Source organism: Pan paniscus, chromosome 17, assembly GCF_029289425.2.
Source record: "Pan paniscus chromosome 17, NHGRI_mPanPan1-v2.0_pri, whole genome shotgun sequence".
Lineage (NCBI taxonomy): Eukaryota > Metazoa > Chordata > Mammalia > Primates > Hominidae > Pan > Pan paniscus.
This window is the reverse complement of record NC_073266.2, coordinates 39,253,456-39,275,748: the sequence shown is the minus strand read 5'-3', so window position 1 is coordinate 39,275,748 and position 22,293 is coordinate 39,253,456. Positions and strand designations below refer to the sequence as shown.

At 36.9% G+C, this 22,293-nt stretch overlaps 1 protein-coding gene across 1 annotated transcript in view; it reads right to left on the bottom strand.

Moving 5' to 3' along the window:
• The window catches only part of MIB1 (MIB E3 ubiquitin protein ligase 1), a 137,349-nt gene that overhangs the window by 16,932 nt on the left and 98,124 nt on the right, over positions 1-22,293 (bottom strand). Inside the window, exons 13-17 of the mRNA XM_034943473.4 lie at positions 14,403-14,535; positions 9,711-9,797; positions 8,676-8,837; positions 5,837-6,018; positions 3,566-3,758 (exon numbers count right to left, since the gene is read on the bottom strand). Coding sequence (XP_034799364.1) covers positions 3,566-3,758; positions 5,837-6,018; positions 8,676-8,837; positions 9,711-9,797; positions 14,403-14,535 — 757 coding nt within the window. The remainder of the gene's footprint in view (positions 1-3,565; positions 3,759-5,836; positions 6,019-8,675; positions 8,838-9,710; positions 9,798-14,402; positions 14,536-22,293) is intronic.

Sequence of the window (22,293 nt, the reverse complement as noted above, 5' to 3'; positions counted from 1 at the left end):
GGCACTTATTTCTATTCTACCTTCATCTCCCTATCTGTCCTAAAATATAGAATAGAAAAAACTCCATTTCCTCTGAGGAAGCCTCTGGAAGCTTCAATATTTTTTCCCCAAAAAACTACTTTTGAGGGGAAACTAAAAAAGACAACGAACAAATAAAGTAGTAAAATAAGAAATGACTGAAAGACAGATTTCTAATATTAATAAAAATCTAGCTAGATTAGCCAAATTGCTAAAATCCAAGAGGGATTTTTCTGTTTACCCACATTTAAGAAACTCTACCTTAAAGTGCCCTTTTCCAGGACTTGGTCAATTCCCATGCTGCCTGAAGCCCACAGCTTTGGGCTATTCTTTTTCCCTGATCTCTAGCAAGACTTCCACAGCCTATTCATAAGCTCCCTCACTTTCACCTCTTCTTCATGTCCACTTAATCTGAGCTTGGACATTTAACTATTAACCACCTTGGCTCTGGCTTCCTGTATCCCTACCCCATAGCCCTTGGCTACTCATCTGTCTTTCACCTATTCTCCCTTCTAACACACAGTCACATTTAGCCATCTCTTGTGTCACCAAAAATGGTAACTACTACTCACCTACAGCATCATCCAAACAACCAAATACATGCACGTGTGCTCTCTCTCTTTCTCTCTATGGACTTTCCCAACTTACACCTCAGTATGTACATAGAATTTATGTAAGTATAGAAAAAGCAGAATGCAGAATGCAGTAAGACATAGTTGATCAAGACACTGACATTCCTGGATTCAAAATCTACCTCCAACACCAACAAATTACCTAACATTGTTGAGCTACAACATTATTTATCTAAACAATAAAGAATAATCCTTCACAGAGTGATAAAGAGTAAATCAGATATGTATAAAGTAGTTCAATGTGTAATATATAAAATCAGTGCCTAATACATAATAATTATCTTCTCCTTTCTATATAACATGTTGATTTTTAAAATGATTTCCATTGCATTTGTCTTGTCTGAATTGTTTCTGAAGAGTTTAAAATAATACAGCAAACTGATCTAAAAACCATATCTGTACCTATTCCGCTATTATAAGAAAAAAAAACTGTAGCCATACCTTTTCCTCCAATTATTTCCTCAGGTTATACTTCCAGGAGGGAGTTACTAAACCAAAGCATATTGTGTAATGTTTGTACATATAGCCGGGTTGGCCACCTAGCCTCCAGCAGTGTTTAGAGAGTGCCTGTTTGCCATTTTCCTTGCTAGCATTTTTTAAAATGTATTTTTGCTACTTCAACTGAAATAGTTCATGTTAATTCAATTAATTTCCTTCTTTGTATTTCTCTAAAGAAAAGGATCCCATGCTTGTTTATACCTCCCTCCAAATACTGTAATTTGTTTTTCTTCAATGAAGACATTCATTATCCTTTAACCACTTGGGGTCACTATTTCTTCGTAGTCAAAGGCTCTACAACCAACCTGGCAAATCTGTTGGGTGGGTATATCAGTAGTTTTTCTACTTTTCTATAGATTATAAATTTATAAGATTATAAATTATAAAACTTTCATAATTTAAAAATCAAATTGCAAGCCTATTAATTCTCAGAATAACTATATTCAAAAGGTCTGAAAAAGAACGAAAGCATATTCTTTCCTCTTTCCTCTCTCCTCTGTTCCATCAACTATCCCTTGCAGACATTGTTCTTAATTTTGTCTATGCATCATAACACAGTGAAAAGAACAGGGGCTTAAGAATCAAGAGACCTGCATTCAAGAACCAGATGTCAGTCCATTTCTTTGAGCTGCAGCTTTTATAAGAATAACTTCATAGCTGAGACTCTGCTTCTGACAACCAGAGGCTCTGGACTCCTACTCAGTTTTTAACTCTCTTAAAGCACCTACAACACCCAATATGGCAGAGTAGCTTATATATAAGTCATAGTTTACCAATAGATCACACATTTTTAGCAGGTAATTATTATATACATCTTTGTCTTGACTATAAAACAGATGTTCAATAAAGGTTTGTTGAAATAGGGCTTAATCTAACAAAAAGTTTCAAACACAATGGCAGAATACACAGATCAATCTAAAGACAAAAGAATGGCTTAAATTTTTGTTCTTCTTTTGTATTCTTTCCCAAACTATTACTTCGTAAACAGGTACCTAAAGCGAATTATAAATGCTAAGTAGAATAATCCACATTAATTTATTAAGCAGGGTTAACACCTATTTAATACAAATGAAATGCCAACACAGTGTCTGGCACAAAATAAGTGCTATTAGTTCACCCTTCTCAGCTTTATGAATTGATCAAGCAGCTACATACATACAAGCACTCCAGTATTCCTATCAAAAATAACTTCCTTGTGCTTTTTCCTGTGCCAAAAATTCTACGAAAGATACATTAATTTGGATCATAAAAACCATCCAGGCTTAGAAGGTTGAAAGTAGAAGAAGCAGGGGCAAGGCAACACCTTTTAAGTCCCTGCCAGCTAATTCATTATGATAATTACTAACAGCTCCTTTCTTATTAATGATGGTTAATGAATAGCTTAAGAAAAAATAAATAGCAAGACAGAAATAAAGATTATAAAAAGAAGGGAATGGAAAAAGAGTATAAACTCCATGAGCTTTTACTTCAAAACCAACATGCTCTTTGGTTTAAACTATTCACCTTGAGAGAAACATTTGTAAGAAACTCAAATTTCACTTTATATGCAATACACACACACATTTGAGTATTGAAAAACTAAAAAATAAATTATTTCAGTAAACCAAAATTAGTAATCTGGTACAGTTATAATAAAGCACTAAGTTATATGGAAAACAATAAAACTCAGAAAAGAACTATACTTCTCAAAAAGCAAAAGGAGTCAGGAGAGAGAAAAAGTTCAGAGTAGATATAGATTTTGGCCATCACTAATTACAGGCAGACAAGACTTTATTTGCCTCCAGATGGGACATAATGTAAAGTGTGTGGCACCAACTGTGAAGCTTTCTTGCCAAAAATGTTAAGCTGACCCTGATCAAACTATTACATCTAACTTCCAGCTTACAGGAAACACAGAAGATAGCAAGTTAAACAACACCACGATAGAACAATCAAATCTAGAATGTGTGACATTCTACCAAAAAAAGAATTATTTTACAAACATGAATGCAAAACAGTTTTTGTACTCCAAAAAAAAGTGCAACATATAAGTAACTACAATCCAAAGTGGAAGTAAATGTATCCTTAGGTTATAGGGAGCTTTGAAAGCAAAATGGTAGATAATTTTAACTTTACCATACTTTAGCTATAATGAAGGAAACACATTAAGAGCTAAAAAAATTTGACAGTAAAAATGGTGTATCAATAAACTCAAACAATAATTAACTTAGCAAATCAGTACATTAATAAGCAAGACTGTAAACAAGCAATAAAATAAATTCTGATCTGATAAATGCAGAAATTATATATTCCTATATTTAAATCATCGTTTGGAAGAGCAAAATTACACAGACGCATGATGTCATTAAATCTTATTTATCATTAATTCTAGTCTCAACTTCATAAAATGACAAAATACTATATTAAATACATCTTACCTTTGTCCTGGATTGAACCTGTTCTTTACAGATGAGGCATTTCTTGACTCGTGGAGAACATAAAGAACAGGTAGCAATATGTCCACATGGACCAAAAAGAGTATCTCTCTTCATATCTGAGCACACCATACACTCTTCTAAGGTTTCAGAATCATTACTAATCATAGAAGGACTCCGAGAACCCACTTGACCACTAATAAAAGAAAGTATTTCAAATCAAGCCTATCTTATTACAAATTCACGAATTAAAATGTTTTAAAATATACCTGGAGCATCATTAGTATACATAAAAACTAGTCATATTAAAAAATTTAGCTTTAACATCTGTGTGTGAAACATTAAATTTTTGTGTTTATATGCGTCTCTGCATCTTTAGATACTTCTAACACAATTCAAACTTCAAACTGAACACTCACTCACCCAATGGAAAAGGGTGAATCTTCTAACAATGAAATATAAAACAGCAATTAAAAAAAAAACTTAGCATAAACAAAATTTTGCTCAGAACCTGTTGTATCTATATAGAACCAGCAGAGGAAGGCATAGGAATAAAACAAAAATCCTCACTAGCCCCCATGTTAGTTGCCTTACTAAAGACGGAACAAAGCATCATCAGAGTCCACAACAGATAGGGCGCTTTGGAAAATTTAACACTTCAGCTGCTGTTTTGACATTTTTAAGTGTATCCTTAAGGAACATAAAATTATATTACAGAAAGATAGACTGCATCTGTAAACACAGATACAAGGAACAGAAATACATATGACCACCTACAGCTACAGAAAAGGGATGCCCTGTTTCTACCACAATCTTCAGAAACTCACGAACACGTACACAACACGTACACAGAGGGTCCACCTTAGACTCCATTGTTTAAAAGTTATTACTGCAATAATTATAGTGCCTTATATCTTTATGTTTATAGATTTTTTTTTTTTTTTTTGGAGACAGAATTTTGCTCTTGTTGCCCAGGCTGGAGTACAGTGGTGTGATCTCGGCTCACTGCTGCAACCTCCGCCTCCCGGTTCAAGCAATTCTCCTGCCTCCGCCTCCCAAGTAGCTGGGATTATAGGCATGCGCCCAGCTAGTTTTTGTATTTTTAGTAGAGACAGGATCTCACCATGTTAGTCAGGCTGGTCTCGAACTCCTGACCTCAATCCACCCGCCTCGGCCTCCCAAAGTGCTCAGATTACAGGTGTGAGCCACCACGCCCGGCCGATGCATTCTCTTTTTGTAATAGAATTTCATGTTCCTTAACAATACACTTAAAGAAATGTATATACCTCACTATATTAATTTCCTCTATAACACAATTCTATGCACAGATTCCAAAGAGATGACATTTCATCACTACATATAAATTATGAGAGAGGCAAGGAACACTAAGGTTAAGGAACAGCTACTGAAATTTCAGTGACAAGAACCAGGTACAAAGGGCAACAACAGTTGCACAGCACTGTTCAGATTTAAAAAAGCAATGAGATGTGTACCTTTTTGTACATCCATAAAATCTCATAAGGAAATTAGTTATGTCATAAATAATAATTAAAATCACTGACATATCTTTCAGAAAAAGAGACAAATGTGAAATGATCATCTTTAGAGAAAACTCCACCAGGAATTGGTGCATTCATTTGTTCATTCTCCACTGATACTGAGTGCACCTGTCAGGCACTGAGCAGGGTGCTACAGAGTTTGTGTGAGATATACCCTGTTCATGGAGTATAAGTTGCCTCTCTTAGGAAGATTCTATTTAAATTTTAAATATAAAGCCAGGCACAGTGGCACATGCATACAGTCCCAGCTACTGAGGATGAAGCAAGAGGATTGCTTGAGCCCAGGAGTTTAAGCCCAACCTGGGCAACACAGCAAGACGTATTTTTAAAAAATAATAATAATACAATAAAAAATAAATACAATTTAAAATACATATAACATTAACAACAGCAATTTTACTAGAAGACTTTTTCTCATAAATCCCTCTAACACATGGGAGTACTAGAAGATCAGACTAGTTTAGAAAAGTTTCTCAGAACTTATTAAGTACAGAGCATTGCACTCAATAATGTGGGGAATATGGCATAAAATAAGAGACATGCTGCCTGCAGAAAAATTTTCAAGGAAGAAAAATTTCAGGAAAGAAAGGGTCAACACAAATATACAGGAAGAGCAAAGATGAAGACATTTTCAAGTAGCCACGTCCTCCATTACAAAACCACATGATATTTTCTGTACAGAATATTAAGTTTTATGATAATAAATAATACAAACCTGACTTTTTCCTTATGACACTTTGCCAGTGCTTTGCAGAGATTCGGATCAGGACAGAGATCAAGTGGCGATTGACCTTTCTTATTTCGAATGCTCAGGTCAGCACCATTGGCTGCCAAGAAACAGGCAATAGATGCTGCACTCTTCTTCTCTGCCCCCTGGGTACCAAGTCCCATTATTAACTACAATAAAATAAAAAGAGTCACGATTTTCCCTCTAGGAATCTGCCATCAATTCTTGCCATCATATATATGTATGTGTGTGTGGTGGACACTTATGAGTTCTAGTCCTAATGTTCCCTCCCCACCACTCTACCCCTGGTTTTCTCAAGCATACACACAAGTATGCTTTCTCCAGTTGTAGAGGTGGACCTACATTCTCCATCTGCAGAGGTGGACCAAACATGGCCCAAACCAGTCAGATACCTCTACCTTACCTATATGGCTAGTACCGGGATGGACACATAACACAAATCAAGTCAATTAAGCCCAACAGAACTCAAAAGTGGAACTTCTGATTGAGATACTAAAGAAACAGTACTCTCTTTCCTAATTAATTTGGCTCTGGAGCAGCTAGCAACCAACTTGAAACAATGACAGGAGAGACAACTGAGAAAAGAACCAATGACTAGGAATTGAGCCAAGATACGGAGAATGAGACAAATTAGGTTCTGATAATATTATCTGAGATTCTTCTCATCATCTTATGTGAAAATAGTCACAATAACTGTTAACATTTATTGAGTGTCTAAAATGGATCAAGTATTATTTTACACACTTTCCATGATCTTTACAACAACCTTATCGAGGTAAGTGCTCTCCTCTTCCCATTTTAAAATGAGAAAAAAAGAGGCACACCGAGCTAAGAGAACTTACCCATGGTCATAAATAAGGCAGAGGTCTCAAACACTTTGGTCTCAGAACCTTTTTACCCTCTAAAAAATGATTTTAAAATTCTTATGGAAACGTGAAGGACTTAGAATAGTCAAATAACTTCGAAAAAACAAGAAAACTGGAGGACTGACACTACCTGACTTCAAAACATATTATGTAGACAGTAATTAAGACTGGGGGCTGGTATCAAATAGCTAAAAACATAGACCAACAGAACAGAATACATGATCCAGAAAGAGACCTTCACATAAACAATTAACTGATTTTGGATAAAAGTATACTGGCAATTCAGTAGAAAAAGAAAGTCTTTTCAGCCGAGTGTGGTGGCTCATGCCTGTAATCCCAGGACTTTGGGAGGCTGAAGCAGACGGATCATGAGGTCAGGAGTTCAGGACCAGTCTGGCCAACATAGTGAAACCTCGTCTCTACTAAAAATACAAAAAATTAGCCAGGTGTGGTGGTCTGCACCTGCAATGCCAGCTACTTAGGAGGCTGAGGCAGGAGAATCGCGTGACCCCAGGAGGCAGAGGTTGCAGTGTGCCAAGATCACACCATTGCACTCCAGCCCAGGCAACAGTGCAAGACTCTGTCTCAAAAAAAAGAAAAAAGAAAAGAAACAAAGTCTTTTCAACTAATGGTACTGGAACAACTGGATATCCACAAGTAAATAAACCTGGATCCATATGTCACACAATATATACAAATTAACTCAAAAAGAATCATAGACCTAAACATAACAGCTAAAACTTTATAAAGTTCTAGTACAAAACATAAAAGAAAACCTTAGTGATCTTGGGTTTGGCAAAGATATCTCAGACAGAACACACAAAAAAAACACAAATGATGAAAGAAAAACTTGATAAATTAGACTTCCTCAAAATTAAAAAAATTGACTCTTCCAAATCACTATTAGAAGAATGAAAAGGGCTGGGTGTGGTGGCTCATGCCTGTAATCCCAGCACTTTGGGAGGCTGAGGCAGGCAGATCACGAGGTCAGGAGATCAAGACCATCCTGGCTAAGGTGAAACCCCGTCTCCACTAAAAACAATACAAAAAATTAGCTGGGCGTGGTGGCATGCACCTGTAGTCCCAGCTACTTGGGAGGCTGAGGCAGGAGAATTACTTGAACCCAGGAGGCGGAGGTTGCAGTGAGCCAAGATTGTGCCACTGCACTCCAGCCTGGGCGACAGAGCGAGACTCCGTCTCAAAAAAAAAAAGAATGAAAAGACAAATCTCCTACCGACTGGGAGAAAATATGTGCATTCACATATAAAGAACTTGTATTCCGATTACAAACAGCCTAACAAAATAATGAACAAAAGATTTGAGCAGACACTTCATAAAATACGTATGGTGACAGACAAATGAAAAGATGCTCAATATCAATAGTCATTAGGAAAATGCAAATTAAACCACAATAAGATACCACTATGTATCTATTTGAATGGCTGATGTTAAAAAAGAACTGAATGGCTGGGCGCAGTGGCTCAGGCCTGTAATCCCAGCACTGTGGGAGACCGAGGCGGGTGGATCACCTGAGGTCAGGAGTTCAAGACCAGCCTGACCAACATGGTGAAACTCCGTCTCTACTAAAAATACAAAAATTAGCTAGGTGTGGTGCAGGCGCCTATAATCCCAGCTACTTGGGAGGTTGAGGCAAGAGAATGGCTTAAACCCAGGTGGTTGCAGTGAGCCAAGCACTCCAGCCTGGGTGACAGAGTGGGACTCCACATAACAACAACAACAACAACAGAACTGAACAACTTTTGGTAAAAATGTGGAGCAATAAGTTAGTACTGACTAGTACTAAGTTCATAAACTAAGTTTCTAAGTACATAGCTCTGATAAAATATTTTATCCAATACAGGTTAGATTACCAGTAAATGTAAGATCTTGCATAAAAAGATTCTTCCACTGGTACTGAATGAAAGATGATCTTTACTCACCGTGTTTTTGGATGGCTCCCAGGCAGCATCCACCTTCCCCACATCTTGCATATCTTGGAGCTGACGTAGCTGAGACAAAGTGTGATGCCTTAGAGCTTCATGCAAAGGAGTATCCCCATCCTTATCCTGAATATCAAGCTTGGCACCTGCACGGACCAAAAGCTAAAAGAGAAAGATGTCTCATTTTGGCAAAGTGTCCACATCCATAAGAAACTTCAACATATCTAAAGTAATGGTGAGAACACCCTGGACCTACTGAAGAAGTTACCACTAAAGCTAATCATTTTTATGCTGTTGCCTTCTACTCTTCTCCAACCCTGTGGCTCCTTACAAAGAGTCACGTGTTCTGGTTATTTAAATATATTGAATTAGAGAAAATAAAAATATATGAGAATCAATATGTTGCTTAATTCATCTACTCTAAGATGATGATAACGGAGGGATATTTAGGACTTTATTTCTCTTTTCAACTTTAGATGTATGACTTGAGATATTTTAAGCACTTCCACCAGGACCAAATCATAATGTTCAAAATTCTTCTATTACGTAAACAAACAAGGAACTGTTATTATTGATTCCATTCTCTTTTGGTCAATTTTCTCCAAATGTATGGTCATGAAGAAAGCCATGGAGGATATCAAGAGGAATTTCAAATAACAATAAATACGAACAGTGTTTGCTAAACTACAACCCCCTAAATAAAAATGCACAGTTGACATATTTCAATAGATTACTTAAGCAGTAAATATAAGTTTATTAAAACTTTGCTTATGGTGCTTTAACAATTTTCCTAATCCCTTCTACGATCTTACTGAAGAGCTTTAGAAAAGTACCATCTATATATAGAAGCCAATCTCAAGCATATAGTCTCATCTGTCTTGGCAGATCACATTGTATTTAGATATTTAGATTTACTTATATCTAACTATGCCAGCTTGAGACATGTAACACTGTATCATTTCAATTTTCAGGAAGTTCTAAAAATCTGTATGGTTAAAATGTAATTATAAGCTAAAATGTATGTCAATACTTTACCCTAACAATCTGGGTATGCTGTCGTTCAACAGCAAGGTGTAGGGCAGTTTGTTGGTTCACATTCTGGATATCCAGGTTTGCATTACCCTGAACGAGAAGAACAAATGTTAAATGGTTAAAATTTGACAACAGTAAAGAACATGAAAACTATAACTACTCATAAGGAATAAATAACACCGAACACTGCTGGCTACTTTCTCCTTCAGCTGCTGCAATGTTATTCTCATATGGTAACAGTTGCTGTTAAAGTAGAAAAAAATGGATGGGGCAACAAACTTTCTGAAGTAAAACAGCAAGTTTTAAAAATCATTTTTATTATGGTAATTTCATCCAAGAACAGTTAAAAAGGACAAAGCACAGTAGAATTCAAAGACAGATCTCTTTCAATCTCCACTATAAAGCAATGGAGATAATCAACTCCTTAGAACTCTAAATATTTCCTGAAAAGTTATAATAATGAGTCTTCATACTGGATTTAGATTTACTTTAATGACCTAATAAGTTCACTTCCCCTTGCTGCATATTTGGGCTCTTCCTCACTCTGTGAAAAGAAACTTTGCTTTAGGTGAGAAGGTAATGCTTAATTGGTACATAAAAGTATGCATTAAAGTAAGCAGAAAATCCTACCCATGAACCTAGGGCAGCCGAAGAACCGTATGAGAACAGCTGAACCCTAATGAAGAAAGAGACTGAGGAGCAAAATAAGTGCACTTGGGAGTCAGGGGACCTAGGTCAAAACTCCATCATCTACTTCCTCAGGTCCAAAATGGTGACAGTTAAAACCTATTTCACAGGGTTAATGTGAAGATTAAGTAAAATAACATATAAAAATGCCTAGCAAATGTCTAGCATAATTTAAAAATTTTTAAAAATGAGATCAAGACAAGAGCTAAAGATTCAAAAGATAAACCGATCATTTCATTTAGGTCTTAGAACCATGCATGCGCTCTGGTCACAACTCTTGATACTGGCGGGGTATGCAGAGCTGAAACTTTGGTAATGTTATGTCATATTCTTCAAGATGGGAATTTCTCATTTGTTTTTATTATGTTTCTTTGAAGTGTGGTCAGAAAGTACCTGATCTCAGCTTCTTTTCTTCTTCTTCTTTTTTTTTTTTTTTTTTTGAGATAGGGTCTCACTCTGTCACCCAGGCTGGAGTGCAGTGGCACATAGCTCACTGCAGCCTCAAACTCCTGGGCTTAAGGAATACTCCCGCCTTAGCCTCCCGAGTGTCAGCTTAATTCTTTATCATGTCTATTTCTCACATAAATGTGCACAATGGGGATTTTTCTTTAAGTTTCCTGAGCTTTTCCATCATTGACATTTCACTAAGTAGTATTCATTGCATAGGTGCACCACAATTTGCACAATTTGTTTATCCCAGCACTACCTGAACATTTGGCTTCGCTTCCAGTATGGGGCTAATAATAGCTGCTACAAACATTTAGTACAAGTATTTGCTTGGAAAGGTGTCCTATGTTCTCTTGGGTACATACCTAGAAGTGGGATAGCTGAGTCACCTGATAAATATATGTCAAACTTTGTAAGAAACCACCAATTTGTTTTTCAAAGTGCCTGCCTTAAAAAAAAAAACACCAGCAATGTATACAAATTCTAATTGTTCCACATCCTAACCAATACTTGGTTTTATTGGTCTTTTAATTTTAGTCATTCTAAGTGGGCAATTGTAGTAACTGGTTGTGGTTATAATTTCTATTTTGTTAATCACTAATAATGCTTTCACTTGCCTATTGGCTAACTGTATATCTCCTTTAGTAAAGTGGATGTTTAAATCTTTTGACCCTTTTTATAGAGTTATTTGTCCTTTTATTTATTCATTTATTTTGGAGATGGTGTCTCACTCCCTCTTCACCCAGGCTGGCATGCAGTGGCATGATGCTGGCTCACTGCAACCTCTACTTGCTGGGTTCAAGCAATTCTCCTGCTTCAGCTTCCTGAGTAGCTGGGGACTACAGGTGCGTGCCACCCCGCCTGGCTAATTTTTGTATTTTTAGTAGAGAAGGGGTTTCACGATGTTGGCCAGGCTGGTATCAAACTCCTGACCTCAAGTGATCTACCCATCTCAGCCTCCCAAAGTGCTTGGATTACAGGCATGAGCCACCGCACCCAGCCAGTCCTTTTATTATTAAATTTTCAGAGTTCTGGATTCCAGTCCTTTGTCAAATATGTTTTCCCTACTGTGGCTTTCCTATTTGTTTTCTTAATGGTATCTTTTGATAAGCAGAAGTTTAGTTTTTGATGAAGTGTTATTTATTAATTTTTCTTTTAAGATTATGGCTTTCTGTCTCCTAAAAACCTTTGTGCACCTCATTGTCAGATAATATACTAATACTAATTTTTTGTGTTTGTTTTTTGTTTTATTTTTAAGACAAGGTCTTGCTCTGTTGCCCAGGCTGGAGTGCAGTGGTGCCATCATGGCTCTCTGAAGCCTCAACCTCCCAGGCTCAAGTGATCCTCCCATCTCAGCCTCCCAAGTACCTGGGACACAGGCACATGCCACCACACCCAGCTAATTTAAAAAAAAAAAAACATATATATATATAGTAGAGATGAGATCTCACAATGTTGCCCAGGCTGGTCTCGAACTCCTAGATTTGAGCTATTCTCCTGCCTCAGCCTCCTAAAGTGCTGGGATTACAGGCAAGAGTCACCAGGCCTGGCTGGCTTTATGGTTTAAGCTTTTACATTCAGGTCTATAACTCATTTAATTTTTGCGTAAGTTGTGAAGTAAAGTTAAGGTTTTTTTGTTTGGGTTTTTTTGTTTTTGGTATATGGATATCTACTTGGTTTAGCCCTATTTGTGGGAAACAATCCTTTCCTATATTACTTTGGCACTTCTATAAAAAAAGTAATTGACTATATGTGTGGTTCTTTTTTTTCTTAATTTGAGTTGCTGTTTATACATATGTGTGGTTCTACTTCTGCATTTTTTATTCTTTTAGTTTGTATGATTGCTATATAGAAAATACTAAGTAATCTGTAGAGAAGATACCAGAATAAGTTTAAGCAAGGTCACAGGATATATGGAAAATATACAAAAATTGTATTTATATATACTAGCAATATGCAAATGGAAATTGAAATGTAAAAACAATTCTATTGAGTGACTCATTGATTGACTGGGTCTCGCTCTGTTGCCCAGGCCAGAATGCAGTGGTGTAATCATAGTTCACTGTAACTCAAACTGCTGGGCTCAAGCAATCCTCCTGCTTCAGCCTCCTGAGTAGCTGGCATTACAGGGGTGTGCTACCACATCCAGCTAAAATACAATTTATAATAACATCCGCAAAAAGCTGCTGAAGAACAAATCTAATATGTGCAAGAGCAATCAAACTCCCAACAGACTTTTTAATAGAAACTAATAAGCTGATTCTAAAATTTATATGGACAAGGCATGGTGGCACTTTGGGAGGCTGAGGCAAAAGGATCACTTGAGCCCAGGAGTTTGAAACCAGCTTCGGCAACATAGTGAGACCTTGTCTTACAGAAAAAATAAATAAATAAAAGCCAGGCATGGTGGCACATGCCTACAGTCCCAGCTACTTGGGAGGCAGAAGGACTGCTTGAGCCTGGGAGGTCAAGGCTGCAGTGAGCCATGATTGTGCCACTGTACTCCAGCCTGGGTGACAGAGTGAGACCCAGTCTCAAAAGCAAACAAAAAATTATATGCAAATGCAAAAGATCTAGAACATTAGAGTAATCCTGAGAAAGACAAAGAAAGAGGATTTAATCTACCTGATTTCAAGACTTTCTATAAGGCAACAATAACCAAGGCAACATGATAGTGGCATAAGTTCACTTAGATTTTTGAATAAAAAGGAATTATCATAATTAACAGAGAGCAGTAATTTTAATAGCAAAGATTTAAAGTAGTGGGGGGGAGGTGGCTTAACTTTTGATATATTTCTTTAAATTTCTGTAGTTTTTGGAATGTATACCTTATAATTTGGTATTTGATTACATATATTATTTGCTAAATTTTTCTGCTGTTTCATCTTCTTAACTAGACTATAAATTCCTTGAAGTCAGGAATCACAGATAATTCTTTGATAACTTCAGTGCATCTATATGGTTTATGCTTGCATATGAAAAATTTGCTGAAATTACTAAAATATCCTAAAACTACAAAATAGGCTCCTCCCAAAATCCAGGCTCATAAAAACGTAGTGTCATCCTATTCTGAGATGAATGAAATGACCAAGGTGAGTCTGTACTGCTATTGAGCCATAAATTCCAGGGGTCAGCAGTAGTCACAAAATAAATCCCCTGATCTTAGCTGCAAACTGCAGTCTGATGACAACTGGCCATACTGTTTAAGTATCAACACAGATGGTTCTTGGTGCTCTGGTTGATGATACTTCCGTAACAGTGGCAGCCATTCTGGGAAATCTCTGTTAGTTGATGCCCATTTCACAGGACCAATCCAGGAAGACTGTGCAGAGGAAATCCTGGGAATTGAGGGACTCACTCTCAAACACACATCACCATCCTGCATTTAAGAAGTATTAGGCAGAAGACAGGATATGCATTATATCTGAATTTTCATCATCATGAGGTTTTACTGGAACCTACTAATAGGCAATTTATAAAGCAATAAATAAATGAATGGCAATGGTACCAAATTGTTTAAAAAAAAATAAAAAAGAGGGAATTATTTAACTCTTTTCTTACCTGATGTACCAACAGTTCAGCCACTTCTACGTGATTATTAAGGGCAGCCAGATGTAAGGCAGTATAACCATCATCTTTCTTCTCATCCACAATCCATGGTCTTGGTAATTTAGACAGTAAAACACGCATTGCACTGAAAGTTAAATTCACATTATTTCTATATTTGCATAATTTGATATACTCAAAAGAAAAGTTTGCAATCAAATGAAGATACTCCTCTTTAAAGAAAAAAATGCTCTTAGAGACAAATAGAAATTCTACTTTTCTAATCTCAAATGTGCAGCTTTAATTTAATTTTTTTTTTAAGAGATGAGGTCTTGCTATGTTGCCCAGGCTGGCCTTGACAGAGACTACAGGTACATGCCACCATGCCCAGCTAGCTTTTTGATATTTTGAGAGGTAGACACATTATTACTATCTGGGAAATAGAATCAAAACAGAATGGAAGTGCTACAAGGAGGAAACCTAAGAGGAAAAAACCAAAGAGAAAAGAAATATACCCTAATGAGGGCACCACTTTGGCTTTGGGGAACCTCTCAGGTTCAGTATCAACAGTATTTATTAATGAAAGAGTTAATGAAGAACAGCCAGATAATAATTTTTAGAAGTAGGAAAAACTGTGATAATTAATACACTATATATGCTGAACTATCTTAGCTGATGATTATTGTGTAGCTGGTTATCATGAATTGCAAAGTTAAAACTTGACATATGTCATTTAGAAGTGGTAAACCAAGTCTGGAGCAAAACACACAAAATGGCCATTATAATTTAATATTTAAAATTTAAAAATCAGTAATAAAGTATTTCCAAAGCAAAAAAGAGAAAGTTATACAAAAGAGAATTAAAGATTTAAACTCCAACCACCGAAGAGCAGAACTAAGTTCAAGAAGTCTGAGAATGGGTTGTGGAGGATTGAAGAACCTCTAAAATTACACTTAAATCATTTGGAAACTTTTATTAGACTTTTGTTTGTTTGTTTGTTTGTTTGTTTTCCTGAGACGGAGTCTCGCTCTGTCGACCAGGGTGGAGTGCAGTGGCACGATCTCAGCTCACTGCAAGCTCCGCCTCCCGGGTTCATGCCATTCTCCTGCCTCAGCCTCCTGAGTAGCTGGGACTATAGGCGCCTGCCACCACGCCCGGCTAATTTTTTGTATTTTCAGTAGAGACGGGGTTTCACCATGTTAGCCAGGATGGTCTAGATCTCCTGACCTTGTGATCCACCCGCCTCGGCCTCCTAAAGTGCTGGGATTACAGGCGTGAGCCACTGCGCCCGGCCTTTTATTAGACTTTTTAAACAGGTTTATGAACCCAAAGTATACTGAGAATCACAGCTTACAGAGCCCCTTCCATGGCTGTAACTGAGTAACAATCACTGTTTGGGGATAACAGGCTTCTTTGGAAAGCTATAGGCTCTCCTCCAGAGAAATGCATGTCAAAATCTTTACCTATTAATACAATTTTGGGTGAGTCTACAAACTCCTAAATCCCATTCATGGGCTTCATAGAAGACTAAGGTTTTCTGCTTTTGTTTTCAGTCACTAGTAAGGATTTTAGTCCTCCTCATTCCATAAATTAAAATAAAATACTAGATATTGTATAGACTTTGAGATTCTCAATGGGAAAAAGTATTGGTATGACATTATACTACTGATGTTTGGATAGTCATGATGTTAATGCCATACATTCTCTCTTACCCTACACATTTGAGCATGTGAGAAACAGAATTTACAGGGGTTAACAGTTCCGGAAAATTTAAAAGATACAAGTATTAAATCATGTGAAAAGTGAAAAAACGTTTTATTAAAAACAAAATGTAAAAATAATAATGTAAATACTTGTCATTAATTTAAACAAAAATTGTGATATAATCATGTTGAAAGGAATGGTAGTAACAGAGGGTATTAGTTTTAAATCTTCATTTTCCATAACATGAAATCACTAGATGCCTGTAATTGATAAACTAAGAAATTACAGGATAAGTTCCAAGTTGTTGGTCGGGACAAAAAAGGGGTAAGGAGGGATGAAGCAGAAGACATTTCTCTTTCATTATAAGTTTTGTAGTAACATTTGACTTAACTATGTACATATATTAGCTTGATTAAAAACTTTTTGTTTTTAGGAGAATGGCGTGAACGCAGGAGGTGGAGCTTGCAGTGAGTGGAGATCGAGCCACTGCACTCCAGCCCAGGCGACTGAGCGAGACTCCATCTCAAAAAAAAAAACCTTTTGTTTTTTTCTGAGACAAAGTTTCTCTCTGTTGCCCAGGCTAGAGTGCAGTTAGTGGCACGATCAGAGTTCACTGCAGTTTCAACCTCCCAGGCTCAAATGATCCTCCTGCCTTAGCCTCCCGAGTAGCTGGGAGTATGGGTACATGCCACCAAGCCCAGCTAATTTTTTTATATTTTTTGTAGAGGCGGGGTTTCACCATGTAACAGCCCAGGCTGGTCTTGAACTCCTGAGCTTAAGCCATCCACCTGCCTTAGCCTCCCAAAGTGCTGGGATTACAAGCATGACCCACCATGCCCAATCTAAAAACGTTTTTGAAATCAAAATGCTAAGATAATATTTGGGCTTGTTGCCTTGAAATATTTTTAATTTGCACCTGTATTCCTTTTAGCCTCTTAGATATACCAATGTTACAGTAAGTATTAAATTATAAAGTGTGGTTCACACTAACTTCATCAATTTTTTTAAAGCCTTTTAATGAATAGATATTTCTGAGAAGCTGGTTAACAGAATCATGTTTCCCACTGTCTTCCATTCTAGTTTCAGAAGTACATTCTCATATTATTAGGTTGGTGCAAAAGTAATTGCAGTTTTTGCCATTAAAAGTTAATACAATGCCAACAGCTCAAAGAAAGGAAAGGGGTAGGGGAGCAATTCCTCCTCTGGGCACAAGCTGTTGGTTGAGATGAAGCCATCATTTACTTGTTCTTCTGGTCTTACATGTCATAAGCAAACAAGCTAGGGGAAGTTGAAGTCCCTCAAAAGGGCCATGGCTCAGAAAGTTATTAAGACACTTAAACAGAAACAGATATGTATTCTTGAAAGCTTACTGGTTCTTTGCTGTCTCCTTACTTTGTGTCTTTTTGGTTTTTCCTCTCAGTAGGAGATATATATATATATATATATATATATATATAAAAAACTGAACTGTCAGAACAAGAGAAAGACAGTAATTCCAGGCTATGAATAAAGTGACAAAAATTGTCCTAGTCCCTTCCAGATAACCTTCTACAAAGTACTCAAATCCTAACATTAAAATGCAAAGGTCAGATTTTCAGGGAGGTAGTTTCCATCTCAGAACAAATCTACTCTGTTACTTCATCCCACTTAAATAAATGGTCATGATTCATATCTAATACCAAAAGTGTTATAGAAATCTCTTACAAAATACCTATAAGGGCCAGGCGTGGTGGCTCAAGCCTATAATCCCATAACATGAAACTTTGGGAGGCCAAGGCAGGTGGCACTTTGGGAGACCGAGGCAGGTGGATCACTTGAGACCAGGAGTTCAAGACCAGCCTGGCCAACATGGTGAAACCCGTCTCTACAAAAAATACAAAAATTAAGCCAGGCATGGTGGTGTATGCCTGTAATCCCAGCTACTTGGGAGGCTGAGGCAGGAGAATCACTTGAACCCTGGGAGGTGGAAGTTGGCAGTGAGCCAAGATCACACCACTGCACTCCAGCCTGGGGGACAGAGCAAGACTGTCTCCCAAAACAAAACAAAACAAAACAAAAAACAGTAAGACTGTTGTAAAAATTAAATGAGATAATATACGTAAAAATGTTTCAGTAGAGGGTCTCAAACTCTTCAATATAATAGTATTATGACAACTCTAAGATTATAGATGTATACTCAAACATAGTACAAATACCTCTTTGCCCCCTCCTCTTTCCCAATACTCCTCATATGTGTGTGTGTGTGTGTGTGTGTGTGTGTGGATATATATATATTTTTTTTTTCTTGAGATGGAGTCTTGCTGTGTTGCCCAGGCTGGAGTGCAGTAGCTCAATCTCGGCTCACTGCAACCTCCACCTCCCAGATTCAAGCAATTCTCTGCCTCAGCCTCCCGAGTAGCTGGGATTACAGGTGCCCGTCACCAGGCCCGGCTAATTTTTTATGTGTATTTTTAGTAGAGACAGGGTTTCACCATCTTGGCCAGGCCGGTCTTGAACTCCTGACCTCATGATCCACCCACCTGGGCCTCCCAAAGTGCTGGGATTACAGGCGTGAGCCACCGCACCCGGGCTCCTCCTATATTCTTGATCTTGATTACCCTTCTTACCATTTAATCAGCCATTCTACTCAGAAACCAGGGAATCATTCTAGACTCTTTCCTCTCTTCTTATGTCCACATTCAATTTGTCCTGCCGTTTCTCCTTTTTAAAACTCAACTGTTCTTCCCAATGGCCCCCAGTCTCCCTTCCACTCTATTCTCTATACCACCCCACACAAATCTGACCATTTCACAATTTTCACATATTCTTTTTAAATAAATCTTTTAAAAATAAGACTAGTCTTGATAAAAAAAATTCTAAAATATACTTCCCTGCCTTTAATACACTTTTAAAAGAACATGAGACTAAACATAATATTTTCTTGAAATCAATTATAGCAAAATCAACTTGATTTACTAAGCTGTGGAGAAACACTGCAGATAGCCCCAAATCAAAACTAATGCAAGGGTCAACTAGCCAGGAGTGGTGAACTTTTTGGTTTTGTTTTTAAATATCTATTTTAAAGCAATGTTAGATTTATAGAACATTGCAAAGCTAGTACAGAGTTCCCATATACTCCTCCATCCTTGTTACTAACATTTTACATAGTATGGTACATTTGTTTCAATAAACCAATGTTGAAGCGCTGTTATTAACCAAAGTCCACACCTGAGATTTCCTTAGTTTTATTCAATGTTCTTTCTCTGTTCCAGAATACCACTTTACATTTAGTTGTCTTTTCTCCTTAGCTCCCTTTGGTTGTGACAGTTTCCCAGACTTTCCTTGTTTTTGATGAGTCTGACAGTTTTGAAGAGTACTAATGGGATATTCTGTAGACTATTCCTCAGTTGGAATTTGTCTGATGCTTTTCTCATGATTACGCTGTGCTATTGGTTCTTAGTAAGAAGGCCACAGAGATAAAGTGTCATTTAATCACATCACACCAAGGGTACATACTATCAACATGCCATATGACTCTAGAAGTTAACCTTGATCATCTGGCTGAAGTAGTGTTCTTCATGTTTCTCCAATGTAAACATTTCCGTATCTCTAAACTATGCTCTTAGGAAGGAAGTGACTATGTACAGCCCACATTTAAGGAGCGGGAAGTTATAGTTCACCTCCTTGAGGGTGAAGTAGCTACATAAATTATTTGAACAGAGACCTACAGCCCTCTCATCTTAATCAAAAATTGCCAACCCCCTCAAAAAAAAATAATAATACAGGGCCTCAAGAAAAGAGGTCATCTTTGGGCCCAGCCTGCAAGGTAAGCTAAGGGAAAGTTAAGCAAAACAGTTTCTGGTCCCCTCACTCTCATGTCAACAGCAGTAGCTCAGAGCAGCCTGTCTCCTTTCTTTCCATGAGGCAGGCAATCTTAGGAAGACACACTATAACCACAAGGACAGCAGCAGGCTGTTCCCTGCAGCACTTTAGTTAATTAAGAGGTGACTGTTAAGCTGCAAGCACTGAGGTCCGTAGAGTTACTGGGAAAAAGGTGTTACCAGCTCGAGAATTCAGTAATTTTGTTAAGCCAATAGACTGTCTCACCTGTGGAGCATAGTATATGAGATTTAGAGATATTTTCCCTAATGCTCAATTTGGTTGTTTTCCAAGAGGTTAAGGACATGGATGTTTTAAAGATAAGATCTTACTACCAGTTAAGCAGGCATTTGTGAATAGTGCCAAAGAAGCATTAAGTTCCAGAACAACTAATAGCAGTGCCTACCATAATCCCTGGCACATGATAGTATTCAAACGTTTGCTGAATGATGAACAAATGAGTTATAAGAAGCAGAGGGGACAAGCAGCTGTCTACACTGGTATGTAGTATTCAAGTGGCACTGGGTCAATTTTTAGGGCCTGCCATGCTTTGCAATCTTTCTTCAGAGGCAGGCAACATTTTCCCAAACCCTACTAGCTAAACTGTGGAGGCCTTACATGTTAGTACTACTTAAGGCAAAACAACATTAGAATAGCACTGTAGCACATATTAGGTGTTCAATAAATGCTTGGTAAATTAATAAACAATCCCTCAAATCGGTAAAGTAGATTAGACAAGAATTCAAAAAGGAATTTATTAAGAAAACTGATCAACTGCCAGTAGTTCTTTTGGGCATGCTAAAAGCAGGTTACTATAAAACTGAACACATTTTGATCAAAAAGGTATACTTCGTATACCTAGTATAGGGAACTCAAAGTTTTGTTGAATGGAAGAAATGAATAAACAAATAATCAAATAATTATCTTTCTGAATATACTGAGGCAAAGATATTGGCAATATATATTTGATGCATGGTTTTGTTCCCAAGAGGAATAATTTCCTAACTCATTTCATTATCACAAATCTGAGGAGCAATGTGGCATAGTGGTGAAGAGCTCCCAGTCTGAAACCAAATTATCTGAGTTCAAATTCTGGCTCTAGCCACAATGGCTAGTGACTTCAGCAGATTACTTAACTTCTGTGCCTCAGTTTCCTCATCTGTAAAATGTGAGAAGAATCACAAATCCTACTTTATAGGGTTGTTATGAAAATTAAATGAGTTAATATTTATAAAGGGCTTAGAAAGAGAACCTGGCACATAACACATTATGTAAGTGTTTGCTTAAAAAATAAGTACTTTCACTGCTACAAAATCATTAACAAAATGGGGTACTTGAGAAAACTGAAAATTAACCTACTTTATACTCTGAGACATGTCATCTTCTCATAATATGAGTAAAATTATTTCAATATCTAGGAAAGCTGTTTAAAATTGCCCAATATTCTAAAGAAGTATTCCTTATGTCACTGTTTTAAAACAGACATTCAAAATAATTAAACTGCTATGATATTAAATGCTAAAGACAACAAGAATGTGAAGGACAAACTTCCGTAGGTGAGTAAGCTCAGAAAACTCGTAATAGTTTTTCTTGTTTCTTAAGAGGACATATTTGGATTAAAAAACAAGGTATAGCTGGTTTCTCTTCTGCATTTTTATGTGAGATCTTAAACTATATCTCCACAGGTTTACTGGATTTCATGTTTTAATATTTTTTCTCTTTGATTAAAAAAATTTCAATATCAAAATCTATTGTGAATATGCTATTAAAATTTAAAACAAAAGTATTTTTACCTCTGAGTCACATACTATGTAATAGAGTTATAGACAGGTTAATGACTACTTCAATCTGTGTAAAGTGTGCAATGATCATGCCTAAAAGTCACTTCAGAAAATTAGAGAAACATGACAGTGTAGAAGGGACAGCAAAAACACTACACATTTGAATATAAAGTAGAATTCATAATAAAATGCATTTCAATACTTGTATAATTACTCAAAAGCATACTGGACCCTGTTTTTTACCAAAGCATTATAAAAAAAATTAACTGAAATTGACAGTGAATTGTTTTAAGTAGCACTTCTAAGATTTCGTTTACATACTACTTTCTTCTCCCTTGATGATGTCTCTCCACCACCAATATACAGGTCTTACCTACCATTTCTATACATTTTCCATTCAATAAACTTTAAAAGCATGTATATGGCAACAACTAGCTCTAAAGATAACCCTACAAAATCCTTTCAGGCCTTTAGATATGTAACATATCACCATCCATAACATTTTTTATCAATCAAAAAATCAGGTTATAAAATGTATTTTGGCAGCAGAGGGACTTCACTTG